Here is a 23,748-nt window from a genome sequence, read left to right on the forward strand (position 1 = left end):
TTTTTCCCCTCCCAGGGTTTTAACATTAAACCCTGTGTTAGCATGTTGTAACACTGTTTAAACGCAACCAAATAAAAGATTAAGAAGTTTACATGTTTAGACTAAGAAATGCTTTCCCTAAAAAAGGGGTAAAACTTTGGAAAGTGTTTCTCTGGAAAAAGGCAAAGAATTAGCACAACCGAAAGCGATCCATTCCTGTAATCTGAACTGTTGCCATGCCAGATTGCTGTCCCCGGAGAGGGATAAAGTTCAACCACTCCTCTAAGGGCTTGAAGCCGTCTGAGTAAGTGTGTGTGGGACTGATATAGAGACTCTCTTATCCCACTCCTCCCCCCTCGCTAGCTCTCCATTTTGGTCCATTCCAGAGCTCAGGCAGCCTGTTGCTCAGTTACCGGGTAAACACAAGGCCTACCGGGAACTACACTCATCTTCACACAATCATTTAACGCATGTTCAGTCATGTCCTGATTTTACAGTGATACCTAAACTAAGGGAGTTTCCAGTCTTTTTTTTTTATAGTTAGTCACAACAAGAGTCAAGTCCAGCCACCACGTTTAAAGGAAAATCTTGCTATATTAGGAGTAATTAAGAGCTACATTTCTGGAATATTCTGCTATTACACTGCAGCTGTCTCTTTGTGGTGCTTTTAGAAGCTCCATATTTTCCAATGTATGCTTTACATTATGGCTTCCCGTAATTCACACATGCACACTCTCACAAACACACACACCACCTAATAGCTGCCTGCTGCCCAACTGTAACCCTAGCCCTAGGCGTAATTGTACATACCCAGCAAGCCTTAATAACGACTGTGGAGGAAATTACAAACGGCCAAGTTATGCTCTTACAGTGACCAAGTCATGTGACAGAGCTTGAACCTTTAGGTTCAATGTCCATCTCTGAAATCTCAAAATATTTAATGACATCATTGGTCTTTCTTCATCATTCCGCTTTCTAACTCCGATCACCATTTTCAAAATATTATGACAGTTTTTTTTTCTCTCTTAAGTATTTACGTGCATACCTCTTGTAGGATGTTTTAAATATTTTTGAATTTGTCTCCTGCACTTTGAGAAGGACCCTGTCGAAAAACTTCATGAGATCAGATTTTCGGTTGCACCAAACCACATAAATGTTTAAAATCTGCATGTGAATTTAGTTTAATTTCATTTGAATCAATTTGTAAGAAACGGTATGGCTTGGCTTGGCACTGCGATTGCTGTAGTGGCTTTGGGGCTGCAGTTGCCATGAGCACCTTCGTACTCAGGACTCCATCAGTGGACAGTGGATAGATTTTAACCAACCGGACTTCTTGCAAAAACTGTGATGAATTTATTGGTTGCACAATTGCACTATTTGTCCATATAGTACACAATAATAGAAGGGATTTAATTGCACTATCCGTTGCACCCAGATGAGGACGGGTTCTCTTTTGAGCCTAGTTCCTCTCAAGGTTTCTTCCTCATATTGTCTCAGGGAGTTTTTCCTTGCCAACGTCGCCTCTGGCTTGCACATTAGAGATAAATTCACATATTTACTGTGAACCCATTTATTTCTGTAAAGTTGCTTTGTGACAATGTCCATTGTTAAAAGCGCTATACAAATAAAACTGAATTGAATTGAATTGAAAAGGTATGAATGCCCATAATCTTCATATCAAGTGGTGCAAACTGCAACTGTGAAATTCTTTAAGAGAGTTAATGTAAAATATTTCCCAATATACATCATATAGCTTCCCAAATTTACATTCAGTGTATTACTCTTAGACTGTAACATGACTCATGGATATTTTTAAAGTGTTCAAGAGATTGAAGACGTGAAATGCACTGACTGACATCATGTTGTGGGCTAAATAAGTTTGCATTACACCTAAATTATAATTCATGCTACTAACAATGCAAGGTGTGTTTGGGCTGAAAGTGAAAGCTCAGCACAGGTGCAGATAGTGATACAGTAGGCCTGCATAAAAAAATGGAAATATACAGACCAACCACAAGCCCATCTGACACCTTGACTTTAATTTAGCACAAGAGTGAAAACTTGAGTAACCTGTTTCTCTTATTGTTGTGCAATAATAAATATTGTTGTGCTTATCTATAACCCTGACGCAATAAAATAAAATGCGCCACTATGATCAAAGAGGTTCTTAAGCAAGTTATCACTGACTGCACTTTTTATATCAGGGTCACATACAAGTGTGCAATAAAAGTGCGTTCTGAGTTCAATTTGAAGCAACTACAGTCTAGAACACACAACCATTACACGCCCAGGGAAGCAGTGAATGGATGTGTGGTTTTTTTCAATGTCTTTGTCAATACAGACGGGTCATTAATGGTAGACATTATGATAATGACTTTACTTATGCATTATTTAGTTCAGTAAGTCTACTGAGATTAAAATCTCTTCTGCAAGGTGAAAGCTGGATGAAAGATGGCAGTATAATATGAGATGATACCATCAGGTATTAGATGACTGACCTCTAAGTGGAGGAAACAAAATGGACAGACACTGTTTTTTTCCAGTTAAGTACGGTGCTTTGGAGGAACTTCCCTGGAGTGAAGGAGAAAGCTGTAAGTGTGCACACTGATCTCAGTCTCTAAACAAGATGGAGGAATCATTTCTTTAGCCTGACCTGTGAAAACTGCCAGTTGCCTAGAGCTTAAAATATCACCAAGACCATAATATTCCCCTCCCATTCTGTTTTGGCTCATAGTGTAGATTTAAACCTGACAGTATCCTTTTCTTAACCACTAAATAATACACCAGTAAAAACGCCCCATTACCACACACTCGCAGCAACACCCAGATGATGCAAAGTGGCCAGAAGTCATTCATTTTCAATGAGAGCTGGCGAGCTACAGCAACAGGATTTGGAGCAAACATGGTGCAAAGTAGGTGAGGAGTGTGATGTCAGAAAGCTCGAAATGAGAGGCAATCAACTATAAAGACTACCAGCAGTAGAAAGGGATGGTGGTTCGCTCCTTCTTTCCCTTATTGTGAAACTTTTTTTTGTTTCCTAGTTTCTAGTCAAGGCTTTCCAAGCTGCTATAGGATTGTCTAAGATTTAACCAAATTACAAATACAAACACAAGCCATTTCTTTTCAGAATTTCTGTTTTAGCATGAATACATTTGATTTGTAGTCAAAATGGGCAAGACATTTCATTTTTAGCAGAAAGCCATCTAATTTGTGGTCAGATGGGTGGTCTTGCACAAGGTTTGTAGCCAGCTAGATCATTTGTCTGACCATACTACACCACCGGCCCTAGTAATGAATCCATGGTAACTGACAGCAAGCTAAAAAAAGAGCAACATCCATATAGTGTATAGTGAACGACAAAGAACATCCTGCCTATAAAACATGCGTATAAACCTATAAACCTGCCTATAAAACATACATAAATATGTACTACAATGTAGCTGTGGTAACACTTTAAACAATAGAAGTTAGTCACAGCTGAGTCATACTGTGTAGACTGCTCTATTCTCCTTCATTAACAACATTATTAATTATTAAAAATTATATTTAACACTCTGTGATCAGAAAGAATGATCAGTGTTGCATGTCAGGTTTTTTATCTGTGCTCTTGAGTGTTTAATACTTAAGCCCTACTTATTTTTTTAAATTAATGTATTACATAATGGTTCTTTATCACTTCTTTATCAATACTGGGTTCATACACAGCCTTTTGGTCAAAGCTACTAGCACTTAAAAAAAATTACAGCATTTTTATGAGTTTTAGTCACTTGCATTTGAATGCCTTCGTTAGTCTATACATATAGAAGGCGTACCGTTGAAGCAAGCTGACCACAACTCTTTCCTGCCATTATACAATTTGAAAAGGAAGTAACTGGACAAGTCCAACCAATCATGTTATTCAGCACATAGTGCGGTCCACACTTGAGCTCACTTAAAGCAAAACCACTGCTTTTATATAGACTGGAGGTTTCCAGACCTCTCAATGACCTCAGGTTTTAAAAAACATTCAACTGTAAGCTAAAAACAGACACAGTTGTGTCAGCCTTAGTCATACAGTGTCATTTGCTTGTCCTAATACACAGTGGGAAGCCTGATAGCCTATCTCTGCTCAGAGACGAGTGCATTGCCATTATGCAATCGCAAGATTAAGCGTAATACGATGAAAAAGGAATAACTAGCTTAAACAAACTGAATTCTCTACTAGAATCAACACAACCTAAGAGGCTCAATCAACATTCTTCCCTGTTACGCCCACGCCAAAATATTCTTTTTCCAGAATTTAAGGTCAAAGCAATCTTCAAGACAAATGTGCATGCCCGTCCTTGTTGTGGTAGAGTAAATATTATTAAAACCGCCTTGAGCTGGTATGAACCATTTTCATCAGATACAGGGTAGGCTAAAACACCTACACATAAAGTGCAAGACATCCTGTTGCAATGCTTTCTTGGATACCCCCTCCATTCCGGGAAGCGCCATCTATAACGTTTGTGATGGGTCTTATTAGACACTCCCTTCCTGGACTCCTCCTTTTGCCTGCCAGTGTCACAGTAGAGGCTATTTCTACCCCGTGACTCACTGATAGGGGTTTGTAGAATCTCTGGCATGCCAAAGCTAGAGCCCATAGGACTACGACCACAATTCCTTTCAGACCACACCTTAAAATTTCTCTTTTAATTTCAAGCTTGAGAACCTGACCTTGGCTTTTTATTTTTATTGCATATAGGACACGGATCCTCTCATGAATTCTGTTTGTAGTATACACAATCCACTAGAAAATCGTATCCACCTGTTGTGCACTTGACATAAAATATCGAACAAATCTTCTTAGCCACTATCAGTCTCAAGTTTCCCTCAGGGAGAAAGCGCAGATAAAAGATAAATGAATGAATCCCATCAGCGTTGTAGACTGATGGGCACAATTATATACTGTAATGCACTGCAGTGATCACTGAATGTACAATCTCGACAAGGGCTGCCAATACCACAAGGCTTCTTGTCTCTTTCTATCTCGCTTCCAACTGTGGACATGGTTGCTTAAAGGCAATGTATGTGTGTGTGTGTGTCTTTTACTCTCAGCTAACTCCTCTCCATTGTTTGAGAAGACCCAAGGTTTTAGTTTTTTTTTTTTTTTCCCACCAGTATGCGCTGGTGTTCCTGCCACAGATTAAGTCTAGTCATAGAGTAAAGAATGTCCAAAAGTAGTGCCATTCCGTTCGATGCTCCATCCGGGGCTAAATCTGTGTGTGGAAAAACTGCCTCACACACTGAGGTCTTTTACATGTGTTTGGTTATTTTCCACAGTCCCACTCATGACTCATATAGCTCTTTAGACAGAACATCTGGTCACAATCAGTCATTTTACTATGAATTAAAAGTAAGTGCTGAAACTGGTTAATTCCTGAAACTTGTTCATGCTACACACACCCACACACACACACCCACCCACACCACAGCATTTGGGTGGCATTTAATTTCGAGACACATTTACAAGCCTACTGGTTTTAGATGTTAACCTGTACAAAATATGGTGTCTATTGGAAACTAATGTTCCAACATGGTCTCACACCTGCAAATGTTTCTTTTTTTTGTTTGTACCCTTTCTCCCATGTTTATTCATATGAAATGAAATGAATTGAAAGTCAGACACATTGCTCTTCTTAGCCTGGAATTTCTGATGCAGGATACCCAACCCTGTTTTTGTTTATAGTGAGTGTGTGTGTGTGTGTGTGTGTGTGTGTGTGTGTGTGTGTGTGATTTATCTACAAAATCACACTTCACCTCCATTTCTTCACTCTCCAGTAACATTTAAACCCTCTTTGTTGTATAACATGTACAACATAAAGCCCACACCAGGTTTACTGCAAAACCCTTTGTTTTGTCGTTGGACAAGCCTCACTGTGAAGGCTGGGTCAGCTTCTTAAAAAAATAAATAAACAAACGTTTTAAGGAATTGAAATAAATGCGCACTATTTGATACTGACATATAGCAGTCTCATTATTATGTTATATATAGCTATATATATATATAGCACTGCTAAACCCGTTACTTCCTTTCCAGTTTAGTCTCTAGCCCTCCTATTATGTCCTGTACACATTTTTGTAGCATCAGTGATCCTTGGGGTCAATTTGACCCCAGGCTGTTTTAGCTGTATAAAACATATAAGAAATATCAAGATTTTACATACATTTGTTTTAGATGATATTGAGGGTCACTATAACATACAATTTTATAATCTTCAAAAAACTTCCTTCTGCTTTATGGCCCTAATCTAACATAACCATGCCTGTAGTATTGCGATAACCACTCATAGTCCACATGACAGTGGGAAGGGGTAAAATTGAAAATGACCTTTTAGCAAAGGTTTTCTGTCAATGACGTTTTGTCACAGTTCTCTGACAGTGAAAGGGACATAGAAAAGAATGTGTGTGAGACAGAGGATAATGTTGAGGAGGACCCTGATTATGAGGCATCCTCCTCTGATGAGAATCATACTCTTAGTGTTGACCCTCCTGTTGTCTCTCAACCACCAGCAGACACATTACCTTGTGTATGGGTGGGTGAAAAACTGCTGAAAAGGAAGGTTACCATGTAGGGGACAATGAGAAAAAAACAAGCTGGAGCTTCCGTCCGAGCTTCTTGCAATGAAGAACAAGAAGGTAACATCTTCAATGTTTTGCCTTCACTGACGGAGCCACTGTCATCTCCTACTGCCCCAAGAAAGGGAAAACTGTCCTGCTGATGAGCACCATGAACAAGATGCTGTCCTGAGCACCAGAGACGACAGGAAACCACAAATGGTCTTGGACTACAATGATTACCCCTTCTGTTTTACAAACACAATCGTTCTAAATGTCTGAAATTGTGTTTGGTTTTCCTGGGGTCAAACTGACTCCGAACATAATACATGTTACTATCCTTGATAACAGAAAATGTTCTTCTTTCCAAATGTTATATATAACAAAAATCTGTACTTAGAAATAATATAAAGCTTTTTAAAAAAAACAAAAAGATCTTTCTTTCCAATTGTAGGTCAATTAGTGAGATTTTATGGTGATTTGCGTATTTTTCCATAATCGGTATTCTGGATGTATAAAGTGTGGGGAGGGGGCTGGGTGAGGGTCTATATTTTATTTAAAGGGCTATTTAGGTAGTCAACAAAAACATAAAGTACTTGACACACAAACTTGGGTAAAAATCATATTCTGGAGGTTTAAATTGCTGGGGTCAAACTGACCCCAAGGATAAAAGATGTTAGTAATTTTGAGGATAATAGGAGGGCTAGACTCTGAAAACCTAGGACACAACATCGCCCTTAACCCAGCTAGCTATTACAGTCTCGCGCTCTAGCTTTATTTGCTAATATCCGGCTCCTCTGTGTAAATTACGCAGGTCACGTTAACAAGCTCACGCGACTGCTTTCATTTGCAAAGAATACAATCTACAATTCCGTTTATTTTCGCTGTTTACACTCCCGGGTCTATAGTAAACGTATTGCTTGAGCCGTCTGTGATAACAGGACAGACGGCGTCGTTGTTGCTCACACGGCTAATGCGAGACAACACACACAATCTGTTATAAACATCGACCAAGCACTCACCCAGAAAATAAAGTTGAAGAAGAACAGCATGTATTTGATGCATTTCGTGCAGCCTTCCACTCCCATGGTTGCGGGTTTTGTAGTGCGTCTGCTCCTCTTTCACAGCGAGAAAAGTGTGAATTTACAGAAGCGTGTGTCGACCAGACAGATGTGCGCAAAAGAAAATTTTCGTGGGCAGCCCGTAGTGTGTGTGTGTGTGTGTGTGCTCCTCCGGAGAAAAGAGCGGGCAACACCCAGCTCCCCCTCCTCCGCCCAGGGAAAGTGGGACAGTCCAAAAATCATGGCGTCTGTATGCACTAGCCCTCAATTACCGTCAGCAAATATAGCTTCAGCTTATTCCGAGTGTCTTTCTCAAACTGGCCTCATACATCCTGGAAAACCCAATTCGTTAGACTTTTTGTATTTGGGAACTATTTTCTTTTGTCAGTAGTCAATTTGAGCTTGAAATAGTTTCACTACATTTTCTAATGCGAATTGACCCGTTCTTCGAAATGGTTAAACAGAGAACCCTTAAAGGAAAAGTCCACCCTGAAAAACATGAAATATGTTTATACAGAAAAAACTGACGTGCTTAGTGATTCTGGTGCTAATTTAACGGCTGGTGCTGTATTTCTGTTATTCCCGTGAGAAGTACGCTGTGCTGACGTCACAAGGGGACGGTGCTTGCGCAGTTACAGTGGTGAAGAAAAAACAGAAGGGCAATAGCTTCTTTTCTCACCACTTTTCAGCAACATTCAACATCATATTAAATAAGGAATAACACCCAACAGACTGCTGTTGTATAGAAATAATGGACGCTGGGGGTGTGATGCCACTATACTACCCACCCTCACAGTCTGGAGTGTGTTATTCCGCTTGTAGCATAGTGATTTATCATCAGTTACATTGTTTAATTTACTAAAGTATGACTTGTCACATATTTTAACGGTTTATAGTTAGACTGAAAGTTGTGAAACGTCCGAGAGGCAAGTCAGTTCCTGTTCTCACCTACGCTATCGCTGCGATCAAGTCATTTACCAGCCTCTCTCTCTCTAAACCACACACACACACACACACACACAGTGCAGCCTGTCATTATACAAGGCTCTGTGTATGAGCTGTTACTATAGAAACAATAATGTATTAGAATGAGGGCTTTGATATTAACCTATCATTCGTGTTACATCTGTGGTGTTATACAAAAATAATGCACAACTTTTAATGAATCAGATTTGAGCACTCAACTGCACTGTGGTCTAGTAAGATAGTAAGAAATCAAACATAGTATTAGCAGAAAGAACAAACATTGGACTCAAAGTTCCAGAATGCAATGCGGCTACTGTATATTTCAGTACTGTTAGAGACTGGGCTCAGCTAGTTAGCAATCTAGATTTAAGGGTTCCTTGGTTTGTCTCCCTAGAGGACCCTTAAAATGTTCTATGAAGAAAACATACAGCTGAGTGTTTTCCTTTCTGTGGGGATGCCACGTCGAATCTAAATACTCTCGTCCAAAAACATTTCAAGAACCCCCTTTAAAAAAAAAAAAAAAAAAAAATAGTGTAGTGGTTCCAACAAACATTTTGCCATTAGGAACTAATGGATTTACAAGCCTCCACTCACTGTCCATTCAGTTTCAGATTGAGGCCATATTAAATGTGAAATAAAATGAATTGTTGTATCTTAATGTAACATTCATCAGAATCTTAGAAAAAAAAAATTCCTGTTTCCTTGTAAAAACAAGAAGAGTGTATCAACAGCAGCACACTACACAGTAATTATTATTATTTTTTTGTTAATCAAGTTGCTCAATGAAAAGTGTAGCACAATGAATTAATAATACTTCAAATCATTGAAATTTAGATAAAACTTTAGCAATGTTCAGCCTTAAAATTTATTTTACTTTAGCAAATGATGTGCTGTGTATGGATAAAATAAAAGTAGTAGTGTTATCTGGGTGGTGTCCTGGTAAATATGTGGGAGCCATTGCAGCAATTACTACACTGCAGGCTGACTACACTCAAATCTAAGGATTATGGGTTAGGGTTTAATGCAAAAAAAGTGCTTGTGAAGCTTGTGGAAATATTGGAATCATTATATCAATACCATATATGACTCTTAAACTATGTTTTTTAAAAGCTACAAAAAGCTTAAGTAAAATCACTGAACATCTCTACATACAAGGTACAAAATTACACAGGATGTGCTTTTATTACATACACACATTAACACATTATGCTAAATATACACATTAAGCTAAATGCTTCAGCAAAGGCATACTTCATAATACATCACGATACATGCTTTAATAACACTCACCTACTTAATATTTGTAGGAGAATATAATGCACAGGTAATGCATGGTATATACTGTATATTATATATGTATAAAAACCAAGGATGAAAAGATAGAATTTCAATAGAGATGTGCTCTGAATAATATTCAGCATCCTTATTGTGACTTTACTGTGACATTTGTTTACAAAAATAACAAATAATTAGACAAATAATTAGTTTGGTGAAGGAGAGTGAATAGTTCAAGGCAATTCTTTTTATTCATAACTAGTGCATGGCTCCCTCTGGTGGTTAACAGCTATGAGGACATTTGAGAAGAGTATCAAAAGGTCAAACTTTTTGAAAAAGGTTTAAATGATGGAGATTGTTCACTGTGCTCTGGGCATCAATTTATAAGTAGTAGAAAGCATGCATGTTTCAAGCCATCAGTAATATAATAATCTTCTCAGCCACTATAAATATCATTCAAAAACCTGTATAAAACTTCTTTATTATAAAAAAAAAAAGCCTGGGAGAGAGATCAGTTATGGACTTAATAAAATATGTTGTGTAAAGCATCAATTTGTATCTGGTGTGTTGAAAAAATCATGCACACTCAAACATTTTTTTTTCTAACAAACGTGTAATTTAAATTTATAGTTTGGTGTTGTGTCATTCATTATTGTGGATGAAGGTGAAATTTAAAACTGTACTGCAGCTTGCTGACATCTAGCTGTTGAAGCCTCATTAATAGCAAAGCCTCATTACTAGCAAAGCCTCTATTTGAGCAATAAGCCTCTGGCTACATGCAAGTGTGAACAAACTTAGGGCTGGAAATAATACAATAACAACCAGTGATTCTATTAACAATAACTTTTGCAATTTTCATTAACCGTCATGGTTACAGTGGATCTGGAGCCTATCCCGGGAACACTGGATAGTGGGAATTCACCCTGGATGGGTTGCCAATCCATCACAGCGCAGCATGCACACCTAAATGACAAATTTTAAATAGGTGGGAGGAAACCAGACAACCCAGAGGAAACCTGAGCTCAGGATTTAAGTAGGATCCTAGGAAATAGGAACTAGGAAATGTGTGTACATTACTTAATTTTGTGCATTTATAAAAAAAGAAAATGAAATGACATTTGCTTTTAAGGCTGGGTGTATAGGCCTACTTGCTTTTAACTATGCATACATGTATTCAAGATGGCTGCTGTGTGCATCTTGCGCTTTTTTAGTGCGTTGACTATGCACTTCTGGGAAAATTAACGCATTGCATGCGGTGCAGTAGTAACGCAAACAGTGGGGGCAGTGTAGTGAGGTGACACATCCTTAAAAGTCTGAACAATTGTGTCTCAAATCATGTAATTAGATATTCTAGACAGTTGTTGAGTACTCTTTGTATGGGTGCTCAAAAGTCTGTTTTGTGTACCAATCTTCTGGATATTTTAAATTTGTAATTACTTTTAAATGTAAGTTTAAACAGTTTTCAGATTTGAGATGCAGCTCATAACAGTTATTACAAAAGCTATTGTGTGTGGTTAAATTTTCTGTACTGTTGTACAGCGACACCTGCTCCCAGTAAAGGCGGTATGAAATAGCTGTACATTTAGCTGGACTGGATGTTTGGGCTCTGCAGTGCCATCTAGTGGATATGGCTATTAATCAGCATGTGCTGCTCGCGCATGCGTAGTTACGCACACAGTCTAGCACAGCCTGAAAACCAATCCGTTCCAGCATTCATCAGACTACAGAAGAGTGGAGTAACAGCTGCACTTTGTTCTTTTGACCACTAGATGGCGGACAATGTGTTAGAAACGCTTCTAGTGCTGAAATCTGAAATGAAGCTTCATTTTACCATCACTAGCACAGTCTAACCTGGTTTTACTCTAAGGGGATTAGAATAAATTAGTATTTATTGTAATAAAATTGTATTGTATAAAGTCTATTTCAGATAAACAAACAATATAACAGTGAAAATTATTCAATTATAAATAAATTATAGCATATGAGCATATAAATGGCTACTCATATACGAAATCTTGTTCATTCTAAACAAATTTTGTCAAATTATTTTAGATTATTACGAATGCGAAAATTAAAAAAAGGGGGAAAAATCGCAGGGTTCTTGTTTTCTGGATGCAGTTCCTCATTGACCAGCAGATGTCGCTAATTTGCACATTTTCCTCACTGAAACATGGTATTTATTTATTTATTTATTTATTTATGCAACGATTGGTTCAGTTTGTTCAAAGCTTCAGAAAGCCTCTCCCATCACTACCTTTAAAAAAAAAAAAAAAAAAAATATTCCCTTTGTTTCCACTTGTTTGTAAGATCAATAAATATGTTTCTCAATATGAAGGGAAACCTGACAGACTTTGTACCACAGTGGATTTATCTCAGCTTTTTGTAGCATTGCATGCTTTTAATACACACAGCTGCCAGTTTTAGATATGAGACTGTGGCTGTAGTCCCAGGTTGCTCTCTAGGATTCTTGGCATCTGTGTACTATTTTCTTCTTCTTCTTCTTCTTCTTCTTTTTCTTCATCACCATTATTATTATCATTATTATTATTATTATTATTATTATTATTATTATTATTATTGTATCACACAGTCACTGTCTTTCACTTCAAGCGTAAGATCCCTGCGTTTGTGTGTCTTTAGAATGTGGAGCTATCAGTCACTGTTTGTCCTCGGTAATTGCCTTGGGGAAGCGCAGAAGCCGGATCAGTTCTTGTCCCTGGACTTAATGACTTTCTGACTGTGAAACCTTACAGAGAGCCCTAACCACTTTCCTTTCTGGCCAGGCAGAGGGATTAACCAACCACACTCGTTACTATGTTTTATTTAGAGATATATACTCTCTCTCTCTCTCTCTCTCTCTCTCTCTATATATATATATATATATATATATATATATATATATATATATATATATATATATACATGCAAAGAAATGCTGTACAGCAAAGATGATTTCAGAAGTAATTAAATGAAATGTTTCACATGAAATCACTTTTACATTTACAAAACATCCTCTAATTGATTGCCATTATTTTGTAAAAACACATGGAGTCATCTCTCCCAACTTTGGCTTCCAGTTTGGCAACAGTGCCATGTGTGATGTGCTTGCCATGTTTCCTGTTAAAGTCCATCGCAACCTTGCGACAGCTTCCCAATCCATCCATGATAATGATTGCAATACATTCTTCTTTTGTCAAAGGCATTCTTAAAGGCTATTCTTAAAATGTATAATATAAAATATATAAAGTATGAAAAATTTTGGAAGACATTTTGCTAAAAGTGTTAATTTCCCTTATGTATGGAGACATTTGGGACACCCTTCAGTCACATCTTTTATATATATATATATATATATATATATATATATATATATATATATATATATATATATATATATATAGTATATATCAATATATGATTGAACTGTAGACTTTCAGCTTTAATTCAAGGGATTTAACAAAAATATTGCATTAACCATTTATGAATTACAGCCATTTTTTACAGATTCCCTCCATTTTCACAGGATCAAAAGTAATTGGACAATTAACTGATAAGCAGTTTCATGGCCAGGTTTGACGTGTTTCCTTGTTATTTTATGACAGACTAAGGGGATAACTGGTCCAGAATTGATTCCAAGTGTTGAATTTGCATTTGGTAGCTGTTCATGGGAACTTCTAATATGTGGTCAAAAGAGGTGTCGATGCAAGTGAAGGAGGTCAGCATTAGGCTGAAAAAACAAAACAGACCTATCAGAGAGATAAGAGAAACTTTAAGAGAGGCCAAATCAACAATTTGGTACATTATTATAAAGCAGTAATGCACTGGTGTGTTCAGCAACACCAAAAGGCCTGGAAGACCACGGAAGACAACTAAAGCGGATGATCGCAGAATTCTGTCCTTGTTGAAGAAAAACCCCTTCTAGTCAAATCAAGAACACTCTGGAGGAGGTAGGCGTATCATTGTCAATGTCTACAGTCTAGAGACACCTTCATGAATGTAAATACAGAGGGTTTACCTTAAGATGCAAACCGCTGGTAACACTCAAGAACTGAAAGGCCAGATTATACTTTGCTTAAATAAAAAAAAGTCTGACCAGTTCTGATGCAAGATAACTTGTTCTAGAATGATGGGAAGAGAAGAGTATGATCCAAAGCATACTTCATCAACTGTCAAACATGGGGAGGCAGTGTTATGGCATGGGCATGTATGGCTGCGAATGGAACGGGCTTACTGGTGTTTATTGATGATGTGACTGCTGACAGAAGTAGCAGGATGAATTCTGAAGTGTATGGAGCTATGCCTTCTGCTCCAATTCAGTCAAATGCTACAAAACTGATAGGACGTCACTTCACAGTACAGATGAATAATGACCCAAACGTACCGCAAAAGCAACCCAAGAGCTATTTTAGGCAAAGAAACCTCAACCCAATTGAGCATGATTTTCACTTACTGAAGACAAAACCTAAGGCAGAAAGACCCACAAACAAGCAGCAACTGAAGGCAGCTGTAGTAAAGGCCTGGCAAATCATCTCAAGGCAGGAAACTCGGCATTTGGTGATGTCCATGGCTTCCAGATCTCAGGCAGTCTTTGACTGCAAACAATTTGCCTCTAAGTTTAAAAAATAATTCTTATAGTTATAATTTTTTTATTTTGTCCAATTACATTTGATCCTGTGAAAATGAAGGGACTATGTAAAAAAAAAGGCTGTAATTCATAAACAGTTAATGCAATATTTTTGTTAAACCGCTTGAATTAAAGCTGAAAGTCGACACTTCAGTCATTTCAAATCCCTTGTGGTGGTGAACAGAGGCAAAATTACAAAAATTGTTGTCACTGCCCATATACACACACACACACACACACACACACACAGCTGTATGGTCTGTACCACGTCGTTCCTAGTGGACATCTCCCGAGTTTTAAAATTAACAGAATTTCTAGTCGTTAAGCAATTGCGCATGCGCATTGGCCAACCGAAGTGAACTGTCATTCTTTTTTTTTCTTTTTTCTTTGAGGCACGCACTGCAGTGACACAGAGAAGCACAGAAAAACACAGGGACCAAGCGTAGGTGAAGGACTGAAGGTTGCTGTTCCGATCCTAATATTATTAGAAGATGTAAAAACACACCGTTAACGTCTCCTAACAGTCTAAGACCAGTTGATGTCGGATGGCATTGCATAGGAACGCGCAGATATGAGATATTATCCGCATGGATTTGTACTGATCACTAACCTATAGACATCCCACCAAGCCTGAGGAGGAAACCTTCTTACATCCTGGGCTGAGAGAGGAGAGGAGAGGAGAGGAGAGATCATCAGAGACTCTTTACAGGGTTTGAGGAGAGGAAGAGGAGAGCGCTTTGGCAGACTGGAGCTGTGCGTTCAGAACCAAGACACATACAGCGTCATCTTTTACTAAATGCCGCCAGTGTCACTGCTCTGTGGTTCCACATCTGTATAGGATCTTTCAGTGAAGAGCATAATGATGCTGGAGTGCATGCCGTGTGGAGAATCGGTTCACGTGTTCGTGGGAGCTTCTTCTTCGGCACCGTGTGTTTTATTTTCCTAATCGCTATCATATCATTCTCGATAAAAAGCGATTTACATAAGCTATGCGTAATTGGAGACACATTCTAGAGTTGCACGACCACTGATCGCGTGCTTAATCTGTTCGGTTCAGTGCAACCCTCTCGTTAACCGGTTCACCCATTGCGCGCATGTTTCCCCAGGGTCGGTGCGCGTTGCCTCGCCCGAGCTTTAGGATGTAACACCCGGCCCTCGCTCGCGACATGCCCGAGCGACGCGATGGTCCAAGGCGACGAGAAAGACCGAGTTGTGATTAACGTCGGGGGGATCCGGCACCAGACCTATCGCAGCACCCTGCGCACTCTGCCGGGGACGCGCTTGGCCTGGCTCGCCGAGCCCGACGCCCACAGTCACTTCGACTACGACGCCCATGGCGACGAGTTTTTCTTCGACCGACACCCGGGCGTCTTCGCGCACATCCTTAACTACTACCGCACGGGGAAGCTGCACTGCCCGGCGGACGTGTGCGGCCCGCTTTATGAGGAGGAGCTCGCCTTCTGGGGCATCGACGAGACGGACGTGGAGCCGTGCTGCTGGATGACCTACCGACAACACCGCGAAGCCGAGGAAGCCCTAGACAGTTTCGGCGGCGGGCCCGCCGACATGGGCAGCGACGACTTGGATGGAGACGGTCTGGGAGAACCCGGGGACGGCGACGACGAGTTGGAAATGACCAAGAGGCTCGCGCTCGGGGACACGACCGATGCCAAAACGGCTGGACTGTGGCAACGATGGCAACGTCGCGTCTGGGCGCTCTTCGAGGACCCTTACTCTTCTAAATATGCAAGGGTGAGTGATGTGAAATGTCACAACATGAGAAAAATCACAGCTGCAATCATGGCCTTTAATTTTTCTGACTTTTGAAACCTTCCTGTTTTCCATGTAACTGGAGAGCAGTGGTGCACAGCCCTAGCTCTGACAGGCTGTAAGTCTGATTTCCCTGATTTCCCTCATTAATGAATATCCAGATATAACGGGAGTGTCAGTGCAGGGGGTCACACTGTGCAGTAACTTTGGGAAATTTCTGTGCATGTAATTCTTATGTATGTAAAAACTGGTACAACTTATACGTACACATTCATACTGACTGCAGAACAGTTGAAGTGTGCATATGAAAGTATACAAATGTTAATGCCAACTCATTATTTTTTGGAAGACATAAGAATCACATCATGTACTATAATTACGTAAAGCTGCCTTGTATAATATTTTTTATATTTTATACTCAATATTGTGCAAATATAACTGGTTATAAGTAACTTCTCTAAGGAAGAAAGCAAAAAAAAGTCTGCAGCAGCAAAAATTTCAACTCTGTCCGGCTGGACTAACAAAACCTCCTTTAGAGGAGGCGGTCCTCCATCTCAATTACTTTGTGAACTGGAAGCAAAGTGCTAGCTTTATGGAGCAGAAGATAATCCTAGGATTAGGGTGGAGTCATTGATCAAGTGGAAGAAATGGCAAAGAGGGATGTTGTTTCCAAAAGCTTTGGTTCCAGGAAAAGACAGCCTTAAAAGGGGTGGTAAACAAACCTGAGTGATTTGAAATATTTGAAAAGAAAGAAAGTGTGCTTTGCTTCTGCTTAATAGATAATTATTTTGTATGGAAGGCTCTGAGGTAATTTGCTGTCCTCCAAAAATGTAACAGATTAAATTACATGGCATAATTATCTAGAGAAAAAGCAATGCGTAGATATCTGAAGAGAGCTTAGAAAAAACTCAGGGTTTTGTTCCAACCAAGCAGTTACAAACATAGCTAATTCTACAAACTCAATCAATGTAGGCAATACATAGTTCCTGGATCTGGAATCAGGTCTGTTATTGCTTGTATGGAACAAAAGTCTGCACCCACACTGGCACTTTCTGGGCCATGATGCTTCATTTTAATACGATTGGCTTTGGAGAGGTGGCTAAGTCTGGGGGAATTAAGCAAGATCACCAATATTGCTTACGACGACAAGGACTTAAGCACTTAAGGACACTTAAATATAATTATGCTAATTATAAAGAAGGATGTGCAGGGAAATCAGCAAACTGTGCTAGAGCAAGGAAGAGTTGTTTGTGCTTGATATAGAGAATACCTCTGTGCTGCAGGGATTATGAAACAGCTCTGTATTTAGTGATTCTTATTATAATATATAGAGAAATGCAAAGTTCATGCTCAACTGGTTGTTTACTGTAAAGTTTTATTAGATTATAATGTGTAACCTACACATCAGCAGTCTAAAGATTACAAGCATTCAGGAGGGGAAAATGAGCAGTCTGCCTGGGCGTCATGTTGCATTGATCGACAGCTTCCCTCGCCTACAATAATACTGCTGTGCGACGTGCCGTGAGCTCGCTCTCTGACAAATAAATCTCTATGGGAGTTAGATTAAAGGGAATGCATCACAAGCCAGAGGGTTTTCGATATTCATGTTCCCATGCTGCTTTGAGCCACGAATCGGGGGAGCTGATGCATCATTAACGGCAAAAACATGACTCTCATTCTGAACAGCAGGATTGAGGGCTGCAGTTGAGATTTTTGTTAATACCTGTTTATGGATTTAGAGGGGTTCTTATAAGATAGAAGGCAAAAAAACAGGCTATGTTGCATGATCTTGTTTCTCAGTAATGGAAGCAGAAGAACAGAGTAAGATAATATCTCCTCAATAGCTCAATAAACAATAAATAGCAACAATCTTTCATATTCTTTTACACAGATGAGAAGGAACAGAGCCACGATTTGGTATTTACACTGAAAATATAACCTTATCTCATGGGAAATTTGCATGAGTTCAAATGAAAGAGGGCGACATGGTTGGATGTTATGTGATTTAATATTAGGCACAATCACTAACACCTTAAATTTGTAGGTGTGAAACATTGTTAATAATTTATTATTAATAAATTAATACATAAAACCTTTACAGGAAAAAAGCACCTTTCTTTTGTTTGTTACTACAGGAAAATATTTACTGTTAAAATATTAAATGTTGTAGATCCCTACAATAAAGAGCTTCAGTTGCAAGGCATTTTGAGCATATATTATAAAGTTTAGATACCGGATATTAAACAGTTATCATTGCTGAGCAAAAAAGAATGAACTGAATACCTATGAAAGTGATTAGAAATCATGAAAATAAAATAAAGTCTGAAGAACTATGAATAGGCCAGACAAAGTGAATATGTTTTTAATACAGATAAAAAAAAAAACACCTATTAACTCTACCTATTAACCTTAACCGTTAAAAAGGTTAAATACAGAAACCTTAAAAGTTCTTTAGGGGAACCCAAAACCCTTGAAGAACCTCTTCAAGACTGCAAAGCTTGCAATTCTATTATTCTCTGAATCACTATCAAATCAACAGATAACTATGAAGTTGACACAGATTTTTGTATGACAGTATGAGACGAGGTGCTGTTTAGTTTGGGGTGTTTGTTGGGTGAAGGACTGCAACATGAATATTTAATTGCTGTCTAAAAATCGGGCCACCACATTGCAATGAAAGCAGAATACTGTACCATTAGCATATTTTAGCTGACAAAGGTCTAGCAAAAGCCACAGAATGTTCCTGCAGACCACTAATGGAGGATTGCAATGCTGTGTTTACCAGAAATTATGAAATTGATAGGAGGTCGGAAATGCAGTAATGCAGGGTGTTAATAGATGGTAATGGCATGTTGGCTGATGAATTAGGTGTAGAGAGCATGGTGAGGGATAATGTGGTGCAGAAAATGAGTCAAAATTTGATCAAGATGATTGATGGAGCTGGATAAAACCCTTTCATTACAGTTATTTTTTCAGTATGGGCAGGATTAAACTGTTACTGGGAATTTGCCTGGTGAACCACAAACTGGGAATTTGTCTAGTAAACCACATCTGTAAAACCTTCATATACTGCGAAAATGTCCTTTAAGGCAGTTTTTTTTTTAAAGCATTGAAGTTCAGCCTTTCTTTGGGAGATCATATTGTCTAAATATGGAAACTGCATACTCACTGATTTTTTTCTGAGCCCTTGTTAGCATGATTTAAAGCCATGTCCCGCGTTGAACACAGAAGGCAAAAATAGCTTACAGAAGGCAAAAATAGCCTACTGTGATTGAAATACAGTTACGACACACTTCTGGTGTGTTTTGCATGATCAGCATGCCACTCTTGAATCAGATCTGCGCAAATGAGTTCTCATTATCAGTGAATCAGACATGAGACCAAAGGCTGGTGTGTTGCTCCATGCACCTGAGTTAATCAAAATGTGAGTCATATGACTGAATGAATTACTGTCTTAAAACTAAACACTGTGGCCATGTGTACAATGTTCCATGTGCAGGGAAAATCTAGAGAGATACCATGAAGTGCTCATCTAGCAGCTGTTTGCATTGCTGTCCCACAGGCACCTGATATATTCATGTCCTTGGCAGATGAGATGCTGCTTTTTTTCCCCTCCTGTAAGTCTTGGGAATATGTTGCCATGGCAACAGGTTCAGAGCGCAAATGAAACTGATTAATGCTGCTCTTTCTCACGAGGTGCCAGAGAACGTGACAAACTTCGCTGGAGCTTTCTGTGTCATGTGACAATGTGGTCGCAGCAAGTGAATCATTTTTAATTCCACTGCAATTCACATCTCTCTGAAAGCCATCAATTAACCAGAAATCCAATCATCAAGATAAAATGCCATCTAGTTGTTATAAAACCCTTTGTTGTTAACAGTCTATCTGCATTACAGGGAAATGAATACATATTAATTGTATTGCACAATTGTATGGCACTTTGTTGCACTTGATGGCCTAAAATGGGTAAAATGTATTGATAGATTGCAGGGGTGGATTTAGTGATTTGGGGGCCCTAGGCAAAATATAGGAAAGGGGCCCTATTCAATTGCACACATCAATATTTAAATTTTCAGCATTATTTAGCATTAATAATTAAATATATATAATTTGCATTTTTAGGGGGCCCTTGGCGGTTACCTACCTTTGCCTAGTGCTGAGTCCACCCGTGATAGATTGTTAATATGTAATGTAAAAATGGTACGGTAGTGTAATTGTAGCCTGTCATGGATTCAGCGAAAAAGCGCTCCGTTCTGAGTTAGTCCAGTCGTTATGCACATTGTGTTCATCTGTTTCTCATAGAAAATGCATCATCATTTTTGACATGTCAATCACACGAGAGTTTAGATGAGTCACTGTTGATGCTTCAGTATTAATGCCTCTTTGTATCTGATTCTACCTTTTGTACTGATTTTACCTTTGTAGTAAAAGCTCTGTTTGATTTATATCATTATGGGCCATTTTAACTTAACAATCTAGTGTCTAGTTCAGCAATCCAATAATTCTTTCTACTGTTTTAGTACTAACCTCATTTGACAATTCATATGAAATCCAGTGGATTTCAAATACTACCTTCATCAATTTTCCATCAATACTATTCCTGTTTCTGTCTAAGCTGATTTTCACATATTATCCCATGATCCCATGAACTATTACACACACCAGTAAGCTTTTCTCTGGGCCAGTATTGTAAAGCTGTTTGTTATTCATGTGCTGGTCGATATACAACAGCACCTGCCTACTTGTCCATGCGTGAGTAAATTGGTGTGTTTCCAAGACTCAGCACCTTCCATCTCCCGTAAGTCGCTCCCCTTGCTTTGGGCTTTTCATGACTGGGAAGATTCAAAAAGTGACATACACATGCTTGCTTTTCAAAACTTTTTTTTGTTATGTTCTGATGCAACCACCTTACGAAATGCAGTAAGTCTGTTAGAATGGCAGCATAGAGTCTTGTAGAAGAGGTTTACTCTCCTCTCACACTTTCTTCAACAACTGACTTCATTAATTTCATTCATATTTCAGTAACAAATATGGAACACACATCCTAATCGCATACACTGTAGATGGCATAGTTTGGGTCACTGCAAATGAATACAAATTCTTCAGAGTTATCATCTTTATTCTATGATGAAACATTCCTATCCTGGTCTCTCTTCCAGGATGACTCCGTCCCAATCCACTGAGCACAAGGACCTACTGAATGCTTTATTGAGGATAAAAATGATGTAAATTATGTGGCCTTTGGCCTTCATAGTCACCAGATATCAACCATCATCAAAACACCAGTTGAGGGAATACTTTGAGGGAATGGTGCTTATCCCTCCAATACCATTCCAAAGACTTGTAGAGCCGATGCCAAGACACACTGAAGCTGTTCTAGGGGCTTGTGGTGGCTTAAAACCTTACCAAGTCACTTCATGTTGTTTTTACCCTTAATTTGTCATCTGTATACATCAGGGGTAGTCAACTAAAATTTGTAAAGGTCCAGTTACAAAAAAAAAACAATACTTACAGAAGGAGGTCCAGATAGGAAACTAACATGAATGAATGGCAAGTACGGTTACCTTTTAATGTTTAACCATTAATAAATATTAAACAATTTGTAGTGGTTATGCTTTGTTTCACACAAAACATGACAAAATATTCAATCATTAACTGTTTTAATTTCCTTCAACTTTAGAAACACTTTGTCCTATTTACTGGGTTACATTTTTATGATATTGTGTTATTTTTATGATAACATGGCTGTTCACTATAATGAGGTTTCAGACTGTAAAAGTATGACAAATCAGGGAATGACATCCATCCATGGATTTTGATACAACATACATACAAAGGTAATGGCTCATCTTTTTTCATTTTTAAATGTGTTAATCTTTCATTGTTGCCAGTGTTTGTTTTTGCCATTATGTAGCTGTAGAAAGAACCGACAACTGCTCCCCCCCAGGTAGAATCTGTTTTTGTACCTGTGGAGAGTGAGAATTCACATATTATCACCTGATCCTCAGTGGATCTTCACTTTCTTGAGCTCTGACCATTTTACTTGTTGTTTCCCTGTGGGGATTAGAGAGTATGCACTCAATCACTCACTGAACAGCAGAGTCGCTCTCAAAGCAACCACTGAGCACATCCAGTAAACAAACCAATTAACAAGTGGAGCTTTCTTAAGACCACACGAGATAGCCAAACTGTTCTAATAAAATATAGAATCATTGTTGCATAAAAAAATTACGTATACCATGTGTCCAGCCTTAGTAACATACACAACACATAAAAACTCCCACTCAGTGTAACTTGAGATCATGTTGCATGTCTCGTATCTGTTCCAAGAGGTGATAAAAATACAGATTTAGAGAGTGAGTATAAGTAAGTCTAAAAAAGAAAGGATGGACGTGATGACGATGATAGACAGAGAGTAGGTTTAACTCAAAATCTTAAGAAATAAATACAATGTACAGAGAGAGATAGGACATGGAACTAAAACATGAATGGCAGCCAAAACTGAAGGATGCTCGGACGGCCCAGGCTCATCAGATTGCTCTTTGTTGCCATAGCGACTACGGTGGAGGTTGAGAAGCTCTGGAGAGGAGGAGACCCATCACTGCAGAAATTACAAATAAACCGAACTGCGCAAAGAGCTGATCATAAATACATTTACAAGTATATAAAAAATAGATTGCATGGTTTACAGTCATGTCTGATGCAGGAATTGATATTGATAGAAGAATCTAGAACCACAAATATGTAGAAGATATAAACCCGTTAAACTCCCATTCTTCATTCCTAAATACCTTACCTACTAGTTTCACTGTAGGTAATGAAGAAGTCATAGTAATAAATAATAAGCTATACTAATAATTAGTGACTAATAACAATAATAAGCTACACCTTCAAGTGCTCTGATTTAGTAAGAAATCTAAAACTGAATCTAATATTTAATATTGCATTATAAAGTATGATATAAAATACAGTGCTTAATAGATATCTAATTTTTTTGGCATTACTTGAAATATTCTTAATACTGGGTTAAAGCAATAAGACTTTTTCATAAAATGTAAGAGTGACAGATTAAACTGGTGGAGAAAAGCATTTTGTGCAGGGTTTATATTTATTTTATCATGCATTTTTTCATCCGTTTATCTTGCGACCATCTGCTTGGTTTCCTCGTTTCCATTTTCTTTCTGCATTTCTCTTTCTTGCCATCGTTCCTTTTTTTCATCTATGCCTGTTTCACTCTGTGCATGATTATTAAGCTGTCTGCAGTGCCTGGCTTTCTGCTGCTAGCAGGCTCAATTTAGTTCAGAGCAAGCAATCACATGTAGACAGTGTTCGTGACTGAAAAAGAAGGTGCAGCTAGAAATAATTGATGGCTACAGTTAATTATTTTTCCTTAATGCTTTACGACTAAGCTAGTCATGTTCCGTGGTTAACGACATGTATGTGGCAGCATAAGGTGTAGTTTGCATAGAATATCAGGGATTTTTTTACTCCATGAAT

At 38.5% G+C, this 23,748-nt stretch overlaps 2 protein-coding genes across 4 annotated transcripts in view; one reads left to right on the forward strand and one right to left on the reverse strand.

Annotated features, from left to right (window-relative positions):
* cd81a (CD81 molecule a) overlaps positions 1-7,806 on the reverse strand; it is a 31,926-nt gene extending 24,120 nt beyond the window's left edge. Inside the window, exon 1 of the mRNA XM_026937515.3 lies at positions 7,578-7,806. Coding sequence (XP_026793316.1) covers positions 7,578-7,643 — 66 coding nt within the window. The 5' untranslated portion in view covers positions 7,644-7,806. The remainder of the gene's footprint in view (positions 1-7,577) is intronic.
* A 6,986-nt stretch (positions 7,807-14,792) lies between these two features.
* kcnc1a (potassium voltage-gated channel, Shaw-related subfamily, member 1a) overlaps positions 14,793-23,748 on the forward strand; it is a 42,389-nt gene continuing 33,433 nt past the window's right edge. The window contains exon 1 of one of the 3 annotated variants that reach the window (XM_026937575.3): positions 14,793-16,233. In XM_026937575.3, coding sequence (XP_026793376.1) covers positions 15,664-16,233 — 570 coding nt within the window. In that variant the 5' untranslated portion in view covers positions 14,793-15,663. The remainder of the gene's footprint in view (positions 16,234-23,748) is intronic. The other 2 variants (XM_026937576.3, XM_026937574.3) reach the window with 2 other exon arrangements.

This window comes from Pangasianodon hypophthalmus, chromosome 25, assembly GCF_027358585.1.
Source record: "Pangasianodon hypophthalmus isolate fPanHyp1 chromosome 25, fPanHyp1.pri, whole genome shotgun sequence".
Taxonomy (NCBI): Eukaryota; Metazoa; Chordata; class Actinopteri; order Siluriformes; family Pangasiidae; genus Pangasianodon; species Pangasianodon hypophthalmus.